Here is a 24,327-nt window from a genome sequence, read left to right as displayed (position 1 = left end):
GGGGCTCCCGTTTCGGCTGCCTCCTGCCCTCTCTGGCCCCTGTGCTCTGGTCTTGCCGACATCCTGGAGCCCTGGGTTTGCCGAGCCAAGGCCCACAAGTCAGTGGTGAAAACAGAAGTCTGGAAGAACAAAGCTCTGAGCCAGCACAGGCACTAAACGTTATTAGCAGTAGCCTAAACAGGATTGGAACGGGAGCAAAAGAATCGGCAGGGCCTCCCTCTGGGAGCCAGCTTTCCAGGCCCGGAGCTCGCTTAGATGGCTTGCTGGCGCCCTAGGCTGCCTCTCTGTGCCTGTTGGTGCAGGTTGGGACTCTGGTCTCTGGCAAGTAGGAAGTCCCTGTAAGTCTCCAGTTTCTTTCCGTGAGAGACAAGTCCAGCGAAAAGGACCGTCTGCTAACTGGTGGAGGCAGATGATGTGGGGGGGGGGGTCACTGACATGCTGTGTGGCTTTGGGCAAGTCACTTGCCCTCTCTGGGCCTCAGTTGCCCATCTCGACTACAGGACCAGAATCTGGCCTCTAGATGACCTCGAAGGACCTTCTCCCATTCTATACTCCCGCACTCTCCTTTGGCAGTTTATGGTCAGGTGCACAGGGAATCCAGCTCCGAGGGGGTCAGTTGCGTTTGTGGACGTGAGTGAATGGGGGACAAATACTTTTATAACAGGCCTTTGGGGCTGAAATTCTCAAGTTAGAAACCACGGTGTTAGCTTAATTGAAGAGAAGGTTCTGATCCTATCTCTCCTTTGAGTCTTCTTTCTCCTTATCTTTAGGGATTAAAAATATACCCCCCTAATTTCCCCTCTTATTCTCTACAGAGTGGTCACCTGGGCATGACCCCAGCAGGACAAATTGACCAGAAGGACACGTGTGCTTCTCGCCCCTTCTCCTCTCCACCTGGCCTCTCTTTATTAGCTTAGGAAGCATCCTGTGGAGGGTGGATGCGACGTAACACAGACAGAGATCTCAAGGAGGGCTGGTGCCTGGGAAGGACGAGGGAGGGAGGGTGGGAAGAAATGGAACAGAGGCTAGTGAGGTTGCAGGAACACTGGGAAGCGAGGAGCAGTGTCTTCTGAGGAGGCAGTCTTAGGAAAAACGAGTTCCCCAGTCCTCTAAGTTCGGGAACTGCTGAAGGACAGAAAGTGCGGTCAATTTCCTTATTGCAGGACTTCTCAGAGCCTTTGGTGCACAGTTGTGCTTTGGCAACTGCCAAGACTGGGATGTAGGAGACAGCTCCTCCCCAGTAGGTCTGGCCACCGTTTTCTGCAGTATCTACCTGGTGGATGTAGAAAAAAGTGCTGAAGAATTATGACCCCAGAGCCGGCCCAGGGTGGCCTTGAGGAAGTACCTGCCTTCGGAAGCCTCAGTTTTCGTCAGTTCAGACAAGCTGCCCATCATTTCTTTTCAGAGCTGCTGAGGCTGCCGTCAGCTTCAAGTGGGCAGGTCACACCGGAGGGGTCAGCCTCTGCTCTTGTCCTGGGGCAACGCAGGGGCAGCTGGGCACTCTGACCTTTAGTCGCTGCTGGTGGGGAGCTGGTGGCGAGGCCTGGGGTGGCGGGGAGGGCTGGCTGCACGAGAAAGGCACTCTCGCAGCAGCGACAGCAGCCAGGAGAGATGAGGAGGGACTGAGGACTAGCCAGGAGCAGCCCTGGAAGCAGTCAGAGCGGGGCGGGCCTGCTGGAGTTACGGTTGGGAAGGCCCTTTTGAAAGGCCAGAGTCCAGTAAAGCAGGTTGTCTTCATTCCTTCTGCAGAAATGCACTGAACACTTCCCATGTGCCTGCCGGGCGCTGAGAAGACAAGGGTCAATAAGACAGATGTGGTCCCTGCCCTTCAAGGACGTAGGACTAGAAGGGGAAACAGGAAAAGAGACAGTGAGATGCCTGCTGTGGTGATGGACATGCAGTGGGCTGTGGGAGGTGACACCCAAGCTGGAATCTAATGTGTGTGTGGGAACTGACCAGGCAAGAGTGATGTCTAGATAACAGGAGCAGCATGTGCAAAGGCCCTGAGGCTGGAGAAGGCTTTTCAGGGACCACTATTAGCATCTGAGTGCTGTTTCAGCTAGTTTGCCTTATGCTTAAGGCAGCAGGCTACAAGCAACTGACCCAACTCAACATGGCTTAAACAATAAGGGGAGTTATTGCCTCCCCTATCAAGAGGTCCAAAGGAAAAGCAGTAATAGGGTTGGCTAATTCAGCATCTCAAGTGTCATCAAACACCCATTATTTTTCCATTCTGCCATCCTCACGTGCTCATGGGGCTTGTTACCTCATGTGCACAAAATGGCTGCTGCAGCAGCACATCCTCACTCAACCACATACAAAGGTTAGAAGAAAACCTCTCTGTCCCTTTGAAACACTTCCTCAGGGGCCCTGACAGGCATCCTTCACATGTCCCTGGCCACATTTGGGTCACATATGCATGCCTAAACCAGTCACTGGCATGGCAAATGAAATTCCCAGGATCTGCTTAGACTTGCTAGATTCATCCAGTATCCTCTGAAGCCCAGGTCTCCCTGAACAAGCAGGAAGGGGGGCGTGGCTGTGTGGGTAACCACCAGTGTCTTCCCCAGTGTCCAGGTCAGGATTACTATTGATCCTAATTGCAATGAAACTGGAGCGTTGCTGTTCAATCAGCGGGTGTGAGCTTGTTTTCCAAGGCACCCAGGGAGCTGGGAAGATCCCAGACATCAAGCCCGGCGGACGGGTTTCCTGGATTACGTGATTCCCCAGAAGCACACCATCTTCGCTTTCCTCTTGGAAAAGGATTCCGGGCCTGTGTGTCCCAGCCTTATCCCTCAGCACCCGCCTGTCGAGGCTCTCGCCTGTCTCCCCGCCGGCCGTCTCTGGCGGCGTGCCGCCCTCCCCTTTGCCCGCTCGCGGATCAGATGCCCCGGGTGGCTTCGGGTGTCTCTGGTGGCTGCTCCCACAGGAAGGTGAAATCGGATCGTCGCCTCTGCCCATCTTGGCAGGAGCCACTGAGCAGAGCTTTAACCCTTTTGGGCCCCAGAGTGTAGGGCAGCAGGCACCGTCTAAGGAGGACTTCTGGGGCTGGCGCCAGGCCAAACCCTTGACATGCATGAGCTCGCTTAATCCTCACGCCTGGCCTTCGAGATAGGGAGTGTCAGCCGCGTTGCAGAGGAGACGGGCTCAGGGGGGCTGAGTGACTCATCCAGGGTCACACAGCTGGGAAGCAAGGGCGCCAGGTTTGCACCTGGGTCCGCCTGACTCCCCATCATCGTCTCTCTTCGCTCCTCCCATTTTCCGTCAGCGTAAAGCCAGGGAGGCAGCTTACTCAGCACGCACTGCTCCTGGTTGGGGGGTCTTCTCACGCTCCCTGCCTTGGGTCTGGAGAGTGAGTTCTGATCCCCGGTCTCCAGTCTTCCAGTCTGGTCTTCCCGATGACCTTTCAGCCCTGGCTCTGCCGCCCATGGGGCCTCAAGGTCTTGAGGCCATAGTACAGATGGGGAGGCTGAGGCCCAGAAAGGGGGAGGGGCTGGCCCCTTGTTGCCCAGTGAGTCGGCAGCAGATTTTGGGCTGGCCCCTGGGTCTCCTGACACCCAGGGCAGGGCTTCCTACCCACCGTTTCCTGCCCCGTGACCTTGGTTTATTGATCTGTAAAAGGCAAGGTTGTATGTGCTGTGTAAGCAGGTCCTGACCCGGAGGCTGCGCCTGGAGACCTGGGAGCGTGGGCTGCACTGATGGGGTCCTAGAGCCTGCCTCCCACCCCCCCGAGGCTGGGATGGGACTGGGGCTGGGGGATCCGCTCCTCACCCCCAGCCGGATCTGGGCCCGAGGGCGGAGGCTGATGCTGCGTCTGCTTGTGTCTCCCGGTCTCTAGGGGGTTTCTCTTCACCTGGATCTTAGTCTCATTTGCCTGTCACCTGGCCTCCACCCAAGGAGCTCCTGAAGGTAATGCTCCCTTCGCTTTGTCCAGGGGGAGACAAGGGAGGACAGAGGGACCTGAGAACGCGGGAGTGGGAGACATCCGTGCCCCTAATTGGAACTCAGTGCCTCAGTTTTCTCATCAATAGAATGGAGCCCATGGCTGGCAAATCCTCTCTGGGCTTGAAAGAATCATATTTGATGTTTTCTAAGGGAGAGGAAGGGCTCAGTGCAGAAAGGTGGAAGGGTGACCCTTTCGTTCCCATTGGGGCAGAATTTGAGTAAGTCACGTGGGGTCAGTGAGCCTCAGTTGTCTCTATTTGTCAATGGGTACTCCAAGAACGGCTGAGAGGAGACACTGAGGCCACAGCTCTCATTGCCCAAGCCTGTGATCTGCCCTCTTCTTTGCATGACTCCCGCTCCCCACCATCCCCGAGGAGCTGTCCAGGGGGCCAGGGCTGCGGTGGGCTGGCTGCACAGCTGCCCGTGGAAACTGAAACCTCTCCCACATCTGTTTGTCGAGCAGCCACAATGCCTCTTAAAATAGCGGCCGTGCCCCCTCCTCCACGCCTGGCCAGTGTGCTGGGGCGGGCAGCCGGGCACTCCCGGGGCCCCTGTGGCCTGACCTGGCCGCTGGGCAGGGATTGGACCCCTGGGAGGGGAGGGCCGTGCCCGGAAGAGAGTCCCGCTGCCTGGCAACATTTTGTGCAAATGTCATATTTTCCATGCTTGCCGTTTCCCCCACAAAGTAGGTGAACAGCTGTCCAGAGTCCTGAGTCAGGCACTGGGTGGTGGGGGTGGGGAGAGGCCCGAACTGTATGGAGCCAGGTTTATGTAATAAAGGCATCTTGCTGCAGCCAGCTGGCTGGCTCCTTCCATCTTGGCGTTGGGCTGTGTTCATTCCTCTGTCCCCTAGCTCCTCGCCCCTGATGGGATGCTGGCTGTGTCTCCATCCCGTTTTCCAACCAGTCGGTGGAGGGGCTCCAGCGCGGGATAGCATAGTGGCTGAGAACGAAGACCCTGGAGCCAGGCGGCCTGGGTTCAAACCCCGGCTGTGCCTTTTATTATAAGCTGCGTGATCTTGGGCAAGTTATTATAGCTAACTTTTCTAACCCCATGTATAAAGTGGGGATAATAAACAGTACTTGCTTCATAGGTGCTTGAGAGAATCAAGCAAGATAATGCATGTAAGGCACTCGAGACATAGTAGGTGCTCAATAAATATTAGTATTTATTATTGTTGTTAATTCTGTTATGTATTTGAGAAGTTTGGGCAAGAATAGCCCTGCCCTATGTCCTTTGGAGCACACAGTAGTCAGAGGCTTCTGGAAGTGCAGTGATGACCACCTCTACCAGCTACAGGGACCCGAGTTTGGGGCTTTGTCTCTGACCCGTAGACAGTTTGCAGGGGAGGCCTGGAGACTGGCTGGTGTCACCTTTGAAACCCAGCTGGAGAGGACGATGAGGGGAACCTCATCTATGCCGCCTGGCCTGGCCGCTTGTCATTGCCCCTGGGCAGTGCTGGGGTCTGTAAGCTGCAGTGTGCAGGGACACGTGTGTGCAGGCCTGGGGGCCTCCTGGGGATTGCTGAGGTGGGACAAGGCAGAGGTGGCTTCCTGCCCTTACCTTGTCCCCCACACGTTGTTTATAGGGAGTAGTATTTTGTGATAGAAAGAGGTTTTCAGTGATTAAAGCATCTAAAATACATTACAACTAAGAGAATCCTTAAGCAGTGGTTTATTTAACTCAGGACCTGGGGACAGACAGACGAGGGAGAAAGGAGAAATTTGAAGTGAAATGAAGGCCCTTGGGTCTGAGGGCCTTCAAGCCAAGCCCACCAAGAACAGCAGCCTGCAGGCAGGGAAACTGAGGCCCAGGAGAGACTTTCCCAGAGGTCCCCGGAGCAGGGCGTGGGGAAGGACGATGAGGAAGACTGCCATTTCATCTCCCAACAACCCTATGATGCAGGCTGTCGGCGTGGCCCCGTTTACAGCGGAGGGAACCGAGGCCCGGAGCCTAGGCTCACGGGTGGTCTTGTCCGGCTCCAAGGTCTGGGCTTCTGACTCCAGAGCCTGCTGTGGAACAGTTATGCTGCCGTGTTGCCAGCACCCAGGTTCTCAGTTTATCTGTCCGTCCATCCATCTGTCCATCCACCTCTCAGTGGCCACCTGAGGGCCTACCAAGTGCTTAGGGCTGCATCCAGCCCAGTCCACACCCCTGGCACCAGGCGGTGAGGGAGAGAGCATTCCACACTCGGGCTAGGTTGCTGAGGGTCTCGGGGAGGGGCCTGAGGACCTGACCCAGACCCCGGTTCCGGAGGCAGCCGCTCCTTTCCTGCCGAGGAGGCGCTCTGGAGCCAGCTTCTGCGGACGCTGGCAGCTCAGCCAATGAAGGAGGTCGGACGACCTGGCGAGCGCAAGGTCAGCAAGCCTTTCCATAAACACCCTGGAAGCCCTCCTTTTGCTCTGGCAAGCCCTGCCGACGTAATTACTGGGCGGATGTGACCTGGCCAGACCACGGTCAGATGTCCACACGCTGCGCCAGAGGACAGAGGTTATGGGGACGCCTTGATGACTTCCTCTACTCACTCCAAAGCCACCCAGGGAGGAGGGGAGTCGTTGGCTATGTCCTCCCCGTTCTGGGCAGATAGCAGCTCCCCCAGCCTGCTCTGGCCAGAGAGACCTCAGGGAGTGGGAAGGGGAAGGGGTAGGTTCCTACAGGTGGTGAGACCAGTCGGGCCCCCTGGACATCCTTACCAAGCTCTGGTGACATGTCCATTCCTGTCACCATGCTCCCTCGCTTATGGGACTGCTTCCTGGAGGCGATGGCTTTCGAGGCAGAGACAAGGGGAAACAAGCCGTGTCGGGCAGCCTCAAATACTCTTCACACTAGCATTTGGTGGTTATCATTATTTCTAGTATTAATAGCTATCGTTTGAAAGTGCTTGTTTTGTGCCAGGCACTTTTTTTCAAGTGAATGAGAACATTGTTCTGAATTTGGTGCTGCCATGATCCCCTTTAATAGATGGGAAAACTGAGGCACCAAAGTCACAGGGCTGGTGGGTGGTGGAGCTAGGATTTGAAGTCAGGAAGCCTGGCTCCAGAGTTGGTGTTTTTAACCATTATATGCAAGATCACGCAGCCGGACAAGGGATTGGTTCCGACTCTGCCACAGCCGTGCGGCAGCGGGTGGACCATCCTCCCCATCTGTGCACCTGGCGGGGTCCGGGGCTGGCGCAGGCCCTGACCGTGCCCTCTCGCCCTGCCCTCCCTCTCCAGATGTGGACGTCCTTCAGCGGCTGGGCCTCAGCTGGACGAAGGCAGCGGGTGGCCGGAGCCCCCCGCCCCCGGGGGTCATTCCGTTCCAGTCGGGCTTCATCTTCACGCAGCGGGCCCGGCTCCAGGCCCCCACGGGCGCTGTCATTCCTGCCACCCTGGGCGCAGAGCTGGCGCTGGTGCTGAGCCTCTGCTCCCACCGGGTCAACCATGCCTTCCTCTTCGCCGTCCACAGCCGGAAGCGTAAGCTGCAGCTGGGCCTGCAGTTCCTCCCCGGCAAGACCGTGGTCCACCTGGGACCCCGGCGCTCCGTGGCCTTCGACCTCGACGTGCACGACGGGCGCTGGCACCACCTGGCCCTGGAGCTCCGTGGCCGCACGGTCACCCTGGTGACGGCCTGCGGGCAGCGCCGGGTGCCTGTCCCACTGCCCTTCCGCAGGGACCCAGCGCTCGACCCCGAGGGCTCCTTCCTCTTCGGGAAGATGAGCCCCCACGCTGTCCAGTTTGAAGGTGCCCTGTGCCAGTTCAGCATCTACCCTGTGACGCAGGTCGCTCACAATTACTGTGCCCACCTGAGAAAGCTGTGTGGACAGGCTGACGTGTACCGGCCCCAGCTGGGACCCCTCCTCCCCCCAGACTCTGGCGCAGCCGTCGCCTTCCAGACCGACCTTGCTCTGCCGGGCCTGGAGAACCTGACCACTGCCACTCCAGCCCTGGGGTCACGGCCAGCAGGCAGGGGGCCCAGGGTGACTGTGGTGCCCACCACCCCCTCCAAGCCCCTAAGGACTAGCACCATAGACCCCCAGCAGCGTGTCGCAGTGGGGGGCCCAGCCTGGACCCCACCGCCACCTGCCAAGCTGTCAGCCAGTGAAGCGCTTCCTCCTGTGTCCCTAGCCTCACCTGCCGGCTCCTCCAGATCTGTCCAGCCATTGCGGAAGAACACAGCCACCAAAATCCCCAAAAGTCCCCGAACCAAGCCTTCAGCCCGGTCTCCTTCCATTGCCCCCATCAAAAGACCCCACCCCACCCGGCAGGCAGCTCCACCTTCCTTCACACAGTCAGCCCCTCCCACTAAGAAGCCAGTGCTACCCACGCCCCACCCAGCTCCTGCCAGAGGCTCCCGTCCCACAGTGAGGCCGATCCAGAGGAACCCCGTAACGCCCAGACCTCCACCACCCAGCGCCCGGCCCGCACGGCCCGCCACGGGCTCCTCCAAAAAGCCCTTTCCCCCAGTGGTCCAGACTGAGGCCAAGATGAGCAGTCGGGCCAGTGAGCCAGCCCCTGCCCGCACCAGCATGTACAGACCTCCCCAACCCACTGCTCTGCCCCCACCACTTGCCCCCAGTCCTGGCTCTACCAGGACACCTCAGCCACCAGCCACAGTGGTGCCTCCCACCCTTGCTCCTGGTTCAGCCCCCACCGGAAGCAAAAAATCCACTGGATCGGGAGCCACAAGGAAAGCCAGACCCAAGAGCAGCCCCCGGAAGCCCGTCCCCCTCAGACCCGGGAAGGCAGCCAGGGATGTCCCGTTGAACGATCCGACAACCGGGCCGAGCCCCAGACCGCCCCGGCCCAGCCTGCAGACCACCCCGGTCCCGGCGTTGGCCCCAGTGCAATTCCTGTCCTCCAGACCCCAGCCCGTGAGCAGTGGCTTTTCGTTCTTCCACCTGGCAGGACCCACGCCTTTCCCGCTGCTGATGGGACCTCCGGGGCCCAAGGGAGACTGTGGTTTGCCGGTAAGATTGGGTGGGGTCCGCACGTTGCTTGGAGCTCAAGTGGGTGGTGGGGGCAGTTGGGTTAAGCAGTTGCTCCTGGTAAGAGCAGAGGAAGAGAACAACCTAGAGCCGGGAGCTGGTATGGGCAGTCTCGACTCGCACCCGGGTCCCCCACTCCGCCACCTCTACTGTGTTCAGGAGTGCGCATCCCACTCCGGATTCGTGAGCCACCGGGGCAGACTCAGGTCTGGTGGCCGCCCCCAGGTGAAGAGCATCCTGGGCTTTGGTGGGCCCAGGCCCCAGGTCATTCGCTAACCCAACTGTCAAGGTCCAGTGGCTTAAGGAAAACCATTAACTGACTGGCCCCAGGTCAGCTCTCCTGACTCTTGGAGCGGAGCCTCTGGCCCCTCAGCTTGTCTGGGAGTTTTGGACAAAGGGTGCACATGGGTAGTTCTGGATGTTTTGTTTGGCACATGTTGCATTGTTTAAAAATATTTAAGCTACTCATATTTTAAAAAATGTGAGAGATTCCATATAAAAGACCTGGTGACCAGCCTCTCTTGGAAAGTGGAAAAATGCAGCGGCCCGTGGGCTGCAGCCGGGTCAGGGCTGCCCCCGAGACAGGACAGGCCCGCTCCTGTCTGCCACGGTCCCCACGTATCCTGATCGGGTCCTCCAGCCCGGTCTTTTCACCCGTTTATGTCGCCTGCCTGCCTCTTGTAGGCATGTGATTTGTGGCCCCTGGTAGAGGAGTTTGGGGTGAGGAGAGTCAGATTGGTCCTGAGCAGCCAAGGAAGGGAGAAAGAACGTTCCACGTGCAGGAGGTGGCCTCAGGGTCGATGCTTCTGCCGTGCCTGGGACTGTCTCCAGGGGCAACGACCTTTCTGCAGCTGGAGGCCAATTCCTCCGGGTGGGGAATGATGGGATAGAGTTTCCAGAAATCTCGGGCCTCTGTGCTCTAGCCTTGGAGATGACCACTGTGTGGTCTCCCCCAGGCTCTGTGTTTGAGGGTAAGCTCCCTTCAATGGGGAGACAGTGGCAGATGCTGGGAATTCCCAGGCCGTACAAACACATTTAATGAGTTTTAATAATCATTAGGAATAATATTTATTCAGGCTGTCTCCAAGGGGACGGAGAGCTCGTTTTTATTATAACCATATTGTAGAACTTATGGAAATGGTATGCATTGCTGTGCAATTATGTCAACGTGTGCTCAAGTCCCCACGTTCTGAAATTGGCAGGGTAGAGAGTTGGGAGCCAAGGAAAAGGGGAGGTACCCTGTTCACCCCTCCAGGCTCCCCAGCCCGACTCACGCACCCGGTGCCCTGGGCCCTGGGCCCTGACAGTTCAGCTCTCCAAGCTGCACGGGTGCTGGCTCACTGGCTGTGAGGTCGAAGAGGGGTGAATTGCCCCCCTCTGACAGGGAGGTGAGGTTTGGGGTCTCCACCCTGCCAAGTGGATGAGGCCCACCCTGCCTCCCAAGGGGTGTGTGGTGTGGAGACAGGACGGCTGTGTCCAAGCCAGCAGAACTGAGCGAGAGCGTTTTTTTCCGGCGTAGAGTCTGCCTTTGGGCCTGTCAGATGCCTGAGCCACATACTTTCCTCTGGGATCTGGTGATGTGGGTCAGCGGGAGGTGAGGCCTCCTGCCAAATCGAGCTTCCTTATGATCAAAGAAGGTCCAGGAATCGACCTGTTTGGTCGACAGATGCTTAGGGATCATTCAATTCAACCCTTCTCATTGGGCACACGAGGAGCCTGGAGACTGTCCAGAGAGGGCCAGGACTTGCCCAAAGCCACACAGCACACAGGAGTCAGAGTTGAAGTTTACGCCCCAGCTCCAGACTCCAGCACATTCCATCCCACCCCTGAGTGTCCACTCTGAGAGCCTCGGACTCAGGGCCGAGAGGCTGGTGGCTTCAGAGATGTGTTAGACCCTGTCCTCCTCCTCAAAAGAAGAGCTCACAGCTGAAGAATCTTCTGTTTCTATACCCATTACGTTCATGAGCTCCTTCCACATGCGTGGCATCTCTCTTTAGGACCGCACGGCCACGGGTGCAGGAGGGCGGGATGTGTGTGCTAATCGCAGCTCTACAGATGAGGGGACGGGTTGGAGGAACGAATGATTGGCCAAGGGCACCCAGCATCTTCCTGCAGGAGCTGGGATGCACCTCTGGGTCCCTGACTTCAGGCGAGGACCAAGGCTCTTGCTGCTTCTTCCACCCTGAGCAGATGAGGACATCCATCTGCTTGGGTGGCATCCTGCCTCATGCCCCACACCATCCCCTAGTCCCGTCCTTCCCCAGCTTGGAACCTAGCCTCACTCCAATAGGAGGCAAGAAGCTTCTAGAAGCTTTATCCAGTCTGCCGTGTGGCAGGTGGCAAGCTGGTCATTTGTATTTCACCAGATACCAGAAATTACATAATCGAAGTGGCATCTTTGAGCAACAGTGACAAGAACTCGTGTTCCTTCTGTCCTCTCTTATCCGCCCCCAACCGCCATATACATGCAGGATCTAATCCAGCAGAGCAGAAGCCGTGCTGCCTGGGGCACGGGGCTTAACTGTCCCCAGCCTGGGGACAAGCAGACCTGGGTTCAAATCCTGACTCCGCCCCTTACCAGCTCTGGGGCCCCGACCCCCTCCAAGCCTCAGTGTCTGCAGAATGTCGGATAATAACAGCTCCCCCCTCTTGTGAGGGAGCAAGTTGGGCGATCGCCAAGGCCGCCTCGGAGATCTATTTTTGCTCAGTGACTTCGGGGAATTTCTTTCCTTCCCCTGGGGCTGTCTCCCCTCTGCGACAAGAGCTCCCTCCTTAGAAGTGACTGTGGGCCCTCTCAGAGCCCGAGGGGGGGCCGTGGCTGTGTGGGACCCGTTCTGCACGGTTCTTGAGGGGCACGAGACGCCCTGGCAGAGGCTGAGACAGAGTTCTGGGCCCTGGCCTGCCAGGACTTGTAGCCGCGGAGCGAGGGAGCTCTGTGGGAGCCCCCGGAGCGGGGGGAGCATGGAAAAGCTGAGTTTGGCCCCGGGTGAGCAGGGGCGGGGAGGCTGCGGTTCACAGAGGCTGCACAGAAGCTGCACAGTAGCCCCACGCCGGGAGGAGGCGAGTCAAGGCCTCATTCATTCGCGATCGGGCCGCTGGCATTTGCACAAGCTTGCACTTTCTGCGAGCATCACCCCGGGGAGACCTGGCCGAGGGCCTGGCTCACAGCAGATGCTCCGTGACTATCTGTGAGATGAAGGAAGGAATTTGATCCATACAAACACCAGGTTGTCCTGACTCTCAGGCCAGGCTCCTTGAGGTTACACAGATCTCTGCTGCTGGGGGGGTGAGGAGGCCATGTGGAGTGCACGGAATACACAGACTTTGGATTCGGAACGACCTGGGTTTGAGCCATTCCCTCATCCAGCCATCCTTTTGTCCTTTCAACAAACGTTGATTGAGTGCCTTCTAGGTGCCAGGTGCTGTGTGACCTTTGCCAACTGACTTGACCTCTCTGAGCCTCAGTTTCTGCCTCTATAAAATGGGGAGATGATACCACCTACCTTTCCAGGGTTGTTGTGTGGATTGAGTCAGAGGGGCCTAAAGCAGCCAGCGCTGGAGCCTGAGTCCCAGCACACTGTTGTGGCTGGTGATTCATGTGCTGATGGTTGGCGGGGGATGGTCATTGTTGCACTAAGAGAACCAGGAAGGTCTGCACGCAAGAGGGCGGTTAGGAATTGGGGCTAGATCTTGAGAAATTCTCCCCTTATACCAGTATCCTCTAAAGCCCAGGAGAATGGAGGGCAGTTTGCTTTGTCTGTAGCATATGGTTTTTGAGCTCCTCCTGTGGGCCAGGCTCTGTGCTGAGCGCTTGGCATGCTGTCCTGCGGCTCCAGGTGGGAACAGGGTAGCTGAGGAGAGTTTAAGGAAGGGACTATCTACAGAGGCGTGGGCAGCATCCGAGGAAGCACGCGGTCCGACCTGAAGGTGCAAGGGAGGGAAAGTGGTTACCAGAACCCAGGGGAGTCGAAACGTGACCAGGGGTCTCCCACAGGCGTAGGGGCCAAACTACAGCACAGCAGGGCCGAGCAGGGAGAGAAACGCCTGCCCATGCTCTCCTGCTACTCTGCCGCCTCCTGCTGGGGCTTCCCACCCGCCCAGCCCAGCCCAGGAGAGAGCAAGGGAGCCTGGGATGCGGCCTGTAGGGGTCGGCTTCCCCGGGCACAGAAGGCATCTGGGGAGCAAATGGAGAATGAGCAGCATACGTGCATGTGCAGACGTAGTCTTGGGAGATAGGTATTACATCCCCATTTTACAGCTGGACAAACTGAGGCCCGGAGGCACAGGGAGATGAAGTAACTTGCTCAAGGCCGTACCAAGCAGCCCTGGCCCGATTGGTTCTTCTCTAGGACAGAGATGGGATGTCTCGGTGCCCTGTGGGCTCTGCTTGGGAATAATCATGAGCTCAGATGGTCAGGGAGGAGAGGGCCCTTGAGTGAGGGCCGCTGCCTTCCCTCATCAGGCTACAGGCGCTGAGCAGAGGCCCAGAGACTGAAAGGTCGTTGCTCAGGGTCACCGTGCAGTTAGTGGCACACACAGGACCGGACACAGGTCTCCCAGATCCCAGGCCTGTGAAAGCTCTGCTTGCTTGCTGCCAGGGGCTATGCCAGACTGACTTCTCCCTGCAAGGCTTGGCAGGCGGGCTCTTGCAGCTGGACACAAGGGTGGACTTGTTCTGTGGGACGGGGTTCCCCTGGGTCTGGCTGTGGGAGGCCAGGACCCTTGGGGGAAGCCCAGGGCGGGGGCTGCTTGGCTGTTTCCATGGCTCTGTTTGCGTGAGCCCCCCGCCCTGGCCTCGGCTGCCTCCCCAGACGGGCTGCGGCCCCTGCTCCCCTCCCCCTCGGCTCCGGGCCCTCTCAGAGGCCCCGTTGTTTGCAGCGTGGAGTGGAAAATCCCACCCTGGCCTCGTGAATCATCCCGGAGTCACCCGCTCAGGCTTTGGGCCCTGGAAAGAAGTGGCAGCGTTTTTCCACTGCATGGAGAACAGGCAGGGTCTTGGTGCAGGGGAGAGGGGCAGGGGGTGCCCGCCCTCGCTTGCCCACCCACACCGTGAGCGCCGAGTGGAGAAGGGTCAGGCCCGTGGCTGCGGCGGAGTGGGGTGGGCAGCCCGTCCCAGGTTGGTAGAGCAGAGGGCAGGACTGCCGTGTCAAGGAGTCATCCTCGGGTGACATCACCAGGCTGGGCCGCGGGTCCCCACTGGCACTTCGAGTCTGCTCTGCAGAAGTGGATGAGGTCACACTCCAGCCTGGATGCCCCCGTTTCTGGGGCAGAAGAAGGGCCAGGAGGGAGTGTCCAGGCCTCTGCAGCTGCGGCCCTACCAGGGTCCATGAGGGAGCTACACCCCGCAGAGACTTCCCTCCCCCGAGCCCTGCACAAGCCCTTCGCCCCTCCGGGCCTTGGCCCTCTTCTTTGCAAGATGGGCATGATCTCACCTTTCCTCTCCCGCCGGGTGACCTGGAGGAAGAAACCACCACCACCCCACAATTCAGGAAATGCCATTGTTGGGAAGGTTCCGGGATGTTCATTTCACAGATGCCCACAGAGAAGGGACTCACTCAAGGTCGCACACTTAGTCAGCACACACCTACCCAAGATTGTCTGTGTGGGAACTGCCTAGGGTAAGAGAGCAGGTCAAATGGTCCTGGGTTGAATCCATGCTCTGCCTGTCGGCTGTGTGGTCTTGGGCAAGTCGCTTTGCCTCTCTGAGCCTCTCTTTGGCTTCTCAGCTGTTAAAAGTTCTCAGTAATGATAACGATACCCACAGTAATGCTTAGCCTTAGCCTCTGCGTTTCCCTTTAACTCTGGGTCACCTGGAATAATAGGGCCAACAAGGGTCTTCTAAGAAAGGAGATCTTTGCTCTCCCCAAAAACAGATGCCGAGGAGGGTGGCTTACAATTTTGAGCTAGGGCGGTGCCAGCAGCTTGCTTAACAGAAACAACAGCTAACTTTTGGGCATTAACTGTGCGCCAGGCACCAGGATTAGCACTTTTTGTAGATTATCTGTCAGCTAGATGCTATTAGATCCTCATTTCACAGTTAAAGAAGGAAGCCTGGAGATAGGAAGTAGCTTACCCAAAGCCCCACAGCTAGTAAGTGGGGGTGCCCAGTGAGAAGGCAGGCCCCCAGGCTTACACTGGACTCTGACTCCCAGGGAGCATCGGGGAGTAGACTGGCCCTGGATCCCAAACCCGCAGAACCAGATATGAGACTAGAAACCGTCCCCCAGCCCCCGGGCTCTGGATGGAGGGAAGACTGCTGCCAAGGTGGCCAGAGTTCCCCAGGACTTGCCTGAGGTCACGCAGCCACCACCCTCCCTCCACCGGACTCGTTCCAGTGACCCCGGGGCCTTGGTCCCCATATCTGCCTGTCTGCGTCTCTCTCCTGAGTTTTATTCACGGATGAGCAAGCACGTGGTGTTCACAGGCCAGCGCTGTGGACTGAGGCTGCCCAGCGTGAGATCTGGACTAATTACCAGCCAAACCAGACTGGGTTTTCAACACCGATTTTAACTCTGGGCAGGAAACCTGGAATCTCCGTGAGGGTTATTTGAAACAAATGAATTCCCCAGGCCTCACATATCCTCGAAATCCTGGCTTCCTTGGAAGGCTCCGTGTTGGGTTCTTCACGTTGGGCACTCAGCTAATCCTCACTGACTCCTTCGGGGGAGATGGGACGGTGGCTACCGAACCCGTCATGAAGGGAGCAGCAGAGACTCAGCCTGGCTGCAGGGTTTGCACAAAGTCTCCAGCTGTTCAGTGGCAAAACCAGGATTTGAACCAAGATCAGCCCACAATTTAGCAAGTCTGCCCAGCTGCCTCCTTTCTTGTGTGAAGAGAAGAGCGGTGAGGCCAGACAGCGCTCCTTGAATGCCGTGCTGCAGGGTTAGGCCTTTCTCTTCTGGGAAATGGGGAGTCAAATGCTGTTGAGCAGGGGAGTGCCTTGGGGTGGTGAACGAGGCTGTGTGGAAGAGAACTGGAGAGGGGAGACAGTGGGGGCGGGGAGACAAATGAGGGGGCGGGCTGTTGTAGGTTCTCGGGGAGTGGTGATGAAGCTGGGCCAGGCTGTGACCACTGGAATAGATGGAACGTTTGAGTGACAATTCTATACCAGGCACCGTGATGAACATTTACCGTCTCTCGTTACATCCTCACGCTTATCCAGGGAGGAGGGTATTATCGCCCCCATTTTATAGGCACAGGCTGGCTAAGAACCTTGCCCAAACCCAGCTGGTAAGTGGCAGCCCTGGGATTTGAACCCAGGCCCCGTCTGACGCAGAAGCCTTTGCTTATGCCTCGTGTGCTACGCTGCCTCTCCGTGGTGCAAAGATACTCGGTGTGACCTTGGTCAAGTCCCTTCTCTGCTCTGGCTCTGCAGAGAACTCGGCTGAGCTCTGAGGTGTCCTGCTGTTTTATTTTATCAAACATTTGGTGGAGCCCTGGGGAGAGAAGATGACTCATATCCCGTTAGTTCCTTTGAGGAGACTGTGGCCTAGTAGCAGGGTCAGGCTTCTAAGCAGACAATTCCCCCAAAAATATAGTGGGCTTCAAAGTAGAGGAAGAGAGAGGACTTGGCCCAGCTTGGGGGAGAGATCAGGGAAGGCTTCCTGGAAGAGGTGACACCCTAACTGAGTAAAGTAGCTGAGTAATCAAGGATGAGAGCTTCAAAGACTGAGAAACAGCAGCTGCAAAGGCCTGAAAGCTCCAAAGAGCATGAGTTCCTGAGACAGGGACCTCAGGGGACCCCTGTTCTCAGGCATGGGGTTTCCATGCCCAGAGCTCTAGACAGGTTTGTTGAATGACTGCTTGAACCCATTTTTTACTGCCACTTGGCACTGACGCTGTCTTCTTATCTTCTCTTCAGGGTCCCCCCGGGCTGCCTGGGCTCCCTGGACCCCCGGGTGCACGGGGGCCTCGGGTAAGTCATCGCACACCGTCCTTGGGAGCTCTGGTTGGCTTTCTGGCCTGCGTCCCACTGCCCCTGAAGTCCCAGTTTTGCTGTGTGTCCTCAAGCTGTTCGCTGCCCCTCTCTGGCACCCATTTTCCACTGTGTCCATTGGAGTGGACTTAGGGTTCTTAGGGACACCGTGTGGACAGACATGGCACGGGACAGTGATGACATCTTCTGGGGTCTCAGTCGTCCGTTGTGGGCATCACCCTTTGCAGCTGGGGGTGGAGAAGGGGTTTCTGCAGACCGCGTCCCCTGGGCTGGTGGTCTGTGGTGCTTCTCCAGGAAAAAAGTGACCTGGGAGGACGCGACCCTTGCATCCATCTTCCCATCTCTGCAGCGCCATCCCAGGGTAGGGATGCTGACATAGGCACCTGGCCAGGCCATGCCAGGTTGGGGATGAGCTCTCTGTGCTGAGAGGTTCAACCAGAAGCTGGAGGATAGCTTGGCAGGGCTGTGGTGGCTAATATGAGCCAGCCTGAGCCTGGGAGTGAAAAACAGCTCGTGTGTGTTTGGCCTGGCACATCACCTGTACTGTTTTATTTGATCCCCCTCCCCAGACCCCGCATGGGCCAGGATGACCATTCTCATTTCAGGGACAAGGAAACGGAGCTCTAGGAAAGAGCAGAGCTAGGGCTGGAACCCAGGCTCTTAGCATATGCTGGGACCCTTGGGGGTCCTCTTGGAGGGAAGTCTGTCCCCTTCCCGAGAGGACTCGGACCCATGGCGCCTGGCATCTGTGCCCAGGCTGAATCAGCCTTTCCCACGCTGGGTGCCTGGCGAGGCCCTGGCAGAGATAGCTGCCTGGGGCATATTTTTAGCTCTGAGCCCAGCGGATGGTTCTGGTTATGCAATTACTTGAGCCCTAGTTCCCTCTAGGCCTGGCCCTGTGCTCCCTGGGCCCAGGGCTCTGGAATCTGCTGTCTGAAGCAGCATTTCCTCCTGGCTTCAGAGCCTCCATGGCGCACATGCCCGGAGCTGGGCACCACCGAGGTGTCATGGACACTGCGGGCCATGGGAGCCTGCAGCCCGGGACCAGGACGAGGCCCTTTGACCCAGCATTCCAGGCTCAGGCGGTCTGCCGCGTCCCCACACTCCTGAGCCCTCCGGCCTCTGCACCTTAGCTCAGACTGCTTTCTCCACCCAGCACGCTCCTTTGCAAACTCCTCCTCCATCCAGGGCTCAGATCAAATGCCACCTCCTTTTTTGATGACCATCCCCTTCTCGGAGCTTCTGCAGCAGATAACTGCCCCTCTGGATGGCAAAGGTCACTTTCTACAAGCTCACATTGACCTCTGAACTCTGTTGGCTGAGCTACATGTGAATGATCTCATCCCATCTTCCCAGCCGTTTGGAGAAATAGGTTCCAATATTATCCCCATTTTACAGATGAGGAAACTGAGGCTCAGAAAGGTTCAGTTACTTTGGATAAAGTCAAACAGAGAGTAAATACCAGAGCCAGGATTGAACCAGACCGTCTGACTCCGTAGCCTGTGATCTTAAACCACCTATTGGGATAATTTTTCCGTCTACTCACCTGAGCCCCTCTGGGCAGAGACGGGCCCTGTTTCCTTCTCTTTCTTACATGATGCCTAGCAGAGTGCCCTGCGTGCAGTGGGTGCTAGGTGGATGGTTGAGGACGAGTTCTAGTTTAAAAGTCAAGAACATTTCTATCAAGAAGCTGTGTGATCTTAGGCAACTCCCTTCTCCTCTCTGGGCCTCAGTTTCTGCATCTATAAAACGTGGGATGGTGGTAAGGCATTTCCAAGGTTCCTCCCAGCTCTGAAATTCCACAAGTGAGGGAACGACTCTCCTGACGTCCTTCTCAGCCTCTCTGTGTGCCCCCGCCCTCATCGTACTGTTTGTAGACTGGAAATTCCGTAGATCACAAAATTCCAGAGATAATAGAACACTAAGATTAAACAGTCCCAGCTCCTCTCTGCACAGATGGCGGCTCCGGGGCTCAGGGAGGGGCAGGCCCTTGCCTGAGGTCACCCGCAGCTCTGTGGTGTGCCCCTTCCCACCTCCACGTGCTCCCCCGGCCCACTGAGGGGCGGTGGGGAATCCCTAGGCCTCCTCCATCCTGCTTTATGGGCTGCAGCATTTATAGAATTGGTCTGCTTGGCTCCCAGTCAACTATGTGCTTGTTTCTCTGCAAGGCAGTGGCTGCAGAGGGGTGGGGAGGTGGCGGCAGGGGAGCAGGGAGCCCCCACCTTCACAAACTGCAGAGCAGGTAATGGAGTGCTCCAGCCTGGCATCTTTGGGGCAGCTGGGGGCACAACTAGGGAGAGGCGGTCACTCTTGACTTCCCCTGGCACAGCCCACGCCTGGTTCTGGGGCGCTGGAGGTGAGGGGCCCCTCCGCCAACACCCCCGCCCAATCTTGGCCCTATTCAGGCTGAGCTGTGAGGTTCAATCCCGGGAGCCTGGGCTGGGGTGAAGATCTGAGGCCTTCCAAATGCCTTGAATCTGAGGTCCCAGCCATTCTTAGGACAGATGGGGAGACTGAGGCTGGCGGGGAGGAGGCTTGGAACTGGGACCAGGTTATGCATCCAGGTTACATCCACGTGCCAGGAGGCAGTGTTTGCTGGAATATTGGGAGGGGGTTGGAGGGCTGATTATTTTTACAGGGAGGGTCACCCATGGCATTGTTATAAATTCCCCAGGCTGAGTGAGCTTCTGGACACTGTTCCTTCTCGACATGGTCGGGGAAGGGGCGGGTCCTGGTTCTGGCATCGAGGAAGAGGGAGGTGGCTGGTTCAGAATGTGACAGGCCGCAGCTGGGAAGATGGCCTTGGAGCAGGAGGAAGGAAGCAAGTTCATACACAGTTAGCCAGATGAGTCAAGAGGGGCCAGGGATGAGGGCAGTGTATCTAGAGGCTGATGTGGTGGGGAGCACCCCTCGAGGTGGCTCTCCCCACCCCCAACGCCCCAGATTATTCCTCCCGGACGAAGACCCTCAGGAAGTACCCGCTCTGAGGGATCTGTTTATATTACTGGGCTGCAAGGCTCTAGCCCAGGGCCCTTGCTGGAGAAAGTGGACATAACAGGCCCCAGCTGTTGCAAAGGGGATTTGGATATGGCCTGGAAAAATCCAGTGCCATAAATAAGCCCTGGACTTGAAGCCAACAGGCCCGGGTCCCGACCCTCGCTTGGCCACTACTCTGCTGTGTGACCTTGGCCAAGACTCTTTGACTCTCTGGGCCCAGTCTTGCCAGCTGCTTCATGGCCCCTGAGGACACTGTAAGCTCGGAGCTTGTAGGCATCTAAGGGAGAGCTCTGACCACATGCTGCAGCCACAAGAGGGTTGCACCTTCGTTGAGAGGAGACCAAGGGCCCCCTTCATTGAACTCTCAGCTCCAAAGGCTTGTACAACAGTCCAGTTGGAGTCTAAAGGGTGGAGAGATTCCTTTAAGCAGGAGGAGTTCCAGAAGGTTCCCTGGAGGAGGTAGCATTTTAGCCTTGAAGGATGGGGTGGGTTTTAGCTGGAGGAGATGGATGGGAAAGGCATGCCAGATGATGGGAACAGCGTGGCAAAGGTGATGGAGGGAGAAAGTTCCAGGCGTGGTGCAGGGAAGCAAATAGCTAAGGGTGCTTAGAGCCCGAGGAAGCCAGCTCGGGAAGGGCTGACGGGGAGCAGGCGGAGAGAGCATGGAAAGGCAGCAAAATTCAGGGTTTGAGGGCTTGTGCTCTGAAGGTTGAGTGCTGGCTGTGCCCCTTAGCAGCTGGGCGACCTGAGAAAATTATAAACCTCTCTGAGCGCCAGCATTCTCATCTTCAAAATAGGAATAGTGGTAGCCCCTACCTCGGGGATGAATGGAATAAAATGAGATGATGCATGGAAGGTGCTTAGCACAGGCCAGGCATTGAGGGGGCCTTCCCTAAAAGTGGGCCACCATGCCTGTATGCTGAGACTTGGCCGGGGGAGGAGACCCAGCGGGCGGAGGGAACCTGCTGTGGGGTGTGGAGTCACTCATGTTTCCCCTCACCTCTTTTTCTCTTTTCCCTTTCAGGGTCCTCCCGGGCCTTATGGGAATCCAGGCCTCCCGGGCCCCCCTGGAGCCAAAGTGAGTACTCGCTGTGTGGTCTGGAGATAGGGCCGTGCGTGGGTGCTGGGGTTAAGGCCACGTTTGGGCTGCTTCCTAGGGGCTCCTGGGGGGGTCCTCAGGGTCATGGTGGGGGGTCCACATCCAGGCCGCAGGCCCTCCCTGGGCACCTCCGAAGTGGCAGGCCCTGTGTCAGACTAGAGACACAGTGAGGAGTTAGGCGTTTCACTTCTGGTTGGGAGGGACTGTGGGGAGAAGGGCAGCTAGAACCGAGAGCCCTCAAAGGGAGTAGAAGAAAGGTCATTTGCTGCTAACGGGGAGGGCCTTGAATGTCCGACGAGGGGTGTAAGTTTTCCTGGGTCGTAAGATGCACCCTGGGGAGGCATGTGGAGTTCTGAGCTGGAGAGGGACTTGGAAAGACCGTGTTTGAGAAAGATCCCTGGATGCCGTGTGGAGGATGGACTTGGGGTGGGGACCAGAGCAGAGGCAGAGAGACCCGGGGTGATACAGCGGAGAGAGGAGGCTAGCCTGGCCAGCTTCGGGGGACGGGAGGAGGCGTCCATCTCGGAGATGGACGAGACCTGAGAGACGGTGACTCCCTGGCGTTAGCTTAGGTGACTGAACCGAGGAACCCGGGAGAAGGAATAAGATGATGCTGCATTTGGGAACCCGTAGCCCAGCCAGGTGGCGATGATTCGTGGACAGACATTCTGGAACTCGGGAGAGCTCTGAGCTGGAGATAGAGCCTTGGGGCGTGGCCAGCACAGAGATGCCGCCTCCCCCAGGGAACCTGCTTGGAATGCTCCGGTTAACTTTTAGATGAGACCAGAGACCAGGGGGACTGCCGCTCTGATGACCGCGGGGAACGCTAGCCCTGGAGCTCCCCAGGATGTTCCTGGAGCTCCGGCAGAGAACAGAGCTGTGCCGGGCAGTGTGTGGACTGAGACGTGGGCCAGCAACATTTAGGTTACAGGGAGAAAAGGTCTCGACGACTGGCTGGGGAAATAGGAGGGGAAGGAAGGGGCAAGGTCGGGGAAGCCGAGAGCACGGCGACTGTGCAGAGAAAGTGCAGGGCAGGCCGGGAGGGGAGAGCGGCTCCTGGTTAGGAGGCCACCCAGCCCAGCTGTCATCTGTGGGGTAACCAGGTGGAGAGCACCCCTGGGCTTTGGGTGTCCCAGGCTCCAGGTCATTCTTTGCTAACTCAACTGCAAAGGTCAAGTGGCTTAAGGAAAGCCACTAACTGGCCCCCGGTCGTGTAGTGAGGGATGGCCGAGCAGCCTCCAGCAGTCCCGACTCCTGGAACAGTGCTCCTTTGGTGCACCAACTTGTCTGGGAGTTTGGGACAAAAGTCGTACACAGGCAGCCCTGGATATATGATGATAAGGCACCGGAGTGCTGGCGTAGGGCCCTTGCACAGAGCTGCAGGAGCACAGGCCTCAGTGCCTGCGGGTCTGTGACTCTACGGCCAGGGCTGGGCTGGGCTCCTTCCTTGGAAGGTGAGCACAGAGGCCTCAGGGGGCCGGCAGCTGCCTGCGGGTGCTCTGGGTTTTAACAAGGCGAACGTTGATAATAACCTCCACCATATATTGGACCCTTACTGTGTGCTAGGCGCTAGGCGTGCACTTTATGTAGCCCGTCTCATTTGATCCCCGCTAAGACCTAAAGAGATAGGTGCAGATACTGTACCCATTTACCGATGGGGAAACTGAGGCTCAGGCAGATTAAGAGACTGTCTAGGAAATGACAGTGAGACCTGCCCCCATCGGTCAGGCAGAGAGAGGGGAGGTCCTTTGGAGATTTCTGCTTCTCCTAGGCCACCGGATACATCAGGATGCTAAGGATCAGCGGCAGTTTTGAATTGCCAGGTTTGCTCAGGAACACGCCTTTCTTGGCCTGCTCTGGGACTGTCTGGTCCTTCCTGCTCCCTCTCGCTCCCAGGCTAACCCCTTGCTTCTGTAGCAGCATATGCTCCACTGGCTCCTCCCCAGTCCATGCTGGGCCCATGCTGTGGGGCCTCTGCTCCAGGCCCATGGCAGCCCCAGTCTGGCCTGCAGCCCACTCCCATCCTGCCAACAGACGTGCAGCGGCAAGAGGAGGACCCGCCAGCTGCTCTCTCTGCATTTTGAGAAGCAGCTCTGGGTGTGGTGAGTGAGGCTCATACCTAGCAAGTGGGTCCTCCTGCTGCCACATGGAGCTGGGACCTGTGACTCAGGGCCTCGTGGACAGGACTCCAGCTTGCTTCTGTGTATAAAAGATAAGGGTGTGGGTACCAGATAATACCCTGGAATGGGATGCTGCTTCTCCCATTAGCACTCGCATAAAATGTCAGTGGGAAAAGTCGTGCCCTTTGCCTGGACACTTGGCTGGGAGACTAAGGGGTGAGCAGAGGTGGACCCAGGACAGGCCAGTTGAGTGGGAGGCCCTGGTCTGCCAGACTTGGGCCCTGGGCTGCCCTTGGTCTGTGGCATGGACAGGACAGGGTTAAAGAGGGGCTCTCCCAGGATGGAATTCCTGACTTAGCTGAGAGGGAAAGAGAATGCTGTGTGTCTGCAGGAATGGTTGGGATGCTGGGGCGAGGGTCCTCACTGTTTACTCATCCCCTTAGGGCCTGGGAGATGACCTGGTGGGACTGTGGGGCTGGCCTCCCCCATCCCCCGTGCTGGCTCCTCCTCTCCTGCGTGGTGTTGGCTTCTAGAGCTGCCTCTGGGGCCACCCATCCATTCATCTTCCTTCAGTCAGCAGACCTTTATGGAGCACCTACTATGTGCTGTTGGTGGAGGAATCAGCTCAACAGGCAGGGCCGGCACAGGGAGCCTGCGCTGTGTCTGGATAGGTTGCTGTGCAGCCATTCCTTCAGCTCATTGACTGAGCCCTTGGGAGCCCAAGGCCTATGGGATAAAGATCCCCCTGCCAGACTGAAGGATGGGAGAGGCCGGTGGATTGTGGAGGATCCAGAAGGGGAGATGGAGCAGAGGTGAGGGACTTCATCCCTCTTGAGGTTGCAGGGGAGCGAACCCCAAAGGGCCAAGGTGACTTCCCTAGGTCACGCGCAGGGACCTGTGGGCAGTGGCAGGGATGTATTTCAGATCCTTGGGTTTGTCTCCCGGAAGACACTTGTCAGGGCTCCACAGCTGGTATGGGCCAGAGCTAGGCTTCAACCCCACGTGTCCCCTCCAGAGCCCAAGGCTCCTCATGTACCATATACCCACGCATCCCACGTTCAGATCCATCAAGAGGGCTCGTCAGCTCCTGCAGGGAGTCGGGATCGAGGGCTCTGAGAAGCCAGAAGCCTTGGGAGGACAGCATTAGCTGGCCTCGGAGGCCCAGGGTAGAGTCGTTGGGTTGGTTCATGGTTGACCGACCATGTTCGTCGCTGCAGGAAGGCACTGTGCTCAAGAGCAGGACCCTGGAGCCAGATGGCCAAGG

The 24,327-nt window shown here is 57.7% G+C and overlaps 1 protein-coding gene across 8 annotated transcripts in view; it reads left to right on the top strand.

Annotated features, from left to right (window-relative positions):
• The window catches only part of COL27A1 (collagen type XXVII alpha 1 chain), a 148,522-nt gene that overhangs the window by 4,371 nt on the left and 119,824 nt on the right, over nucleotides 1–24,327 (top strand). For 7 of the 8 annotated variants that reach the window (XR_015548944.1, XM_087419229.1, XM_087419228.1 and 4 more), the window contains exons 2-5: nucleotides 3,839–3,909; nucleotides 7,161–8,893; nucleotides 16,773–16,826; nucleotides 20,869–20,922. Coding sequence is in view for 7 of the 8 variants with exons in the window: in XM_087419229.1 (XP_087275355.1) it covers nucleotides 3,839–3,909; nucleotides 7,161–8,893; nucleotides 16,773–16,826; nucleotides 20,869–20,922 (1,912 nt within the window). In the remaining variant the exon portion in view is untranslated. The remainder of the gene's footprint in view (nucleotides 1–3,838; nucleotides 3,910–7,160; nucleotides 8,894–16,772; nucleotides 16,827–20,868; nucleotides 20,923–24,327) is intronic. The other variant, XM_087419227.1, reaches the window with a different exon arrangement.

The sequence above is a fragment of the Ceratotherium simum genome, chromosome 29, assembly GCF_057802395.1.
Source record: "Ceratotherium simum simum isolate JZ-2026a chromosome 29, ASM5780239v1, whole genome shotgun sequence".
Lineage (NCBI taxonomy): Eukaryota > Metazoa > Chordata > Mammalia > Perissodactyla > Rhinocerotidae > Ceratotherium > Ceratotherium simum.
Note: the sequence above shows the minus strand (reverse complement) of the source record. Positions and strands in the feature narration are given on the sequence as shown.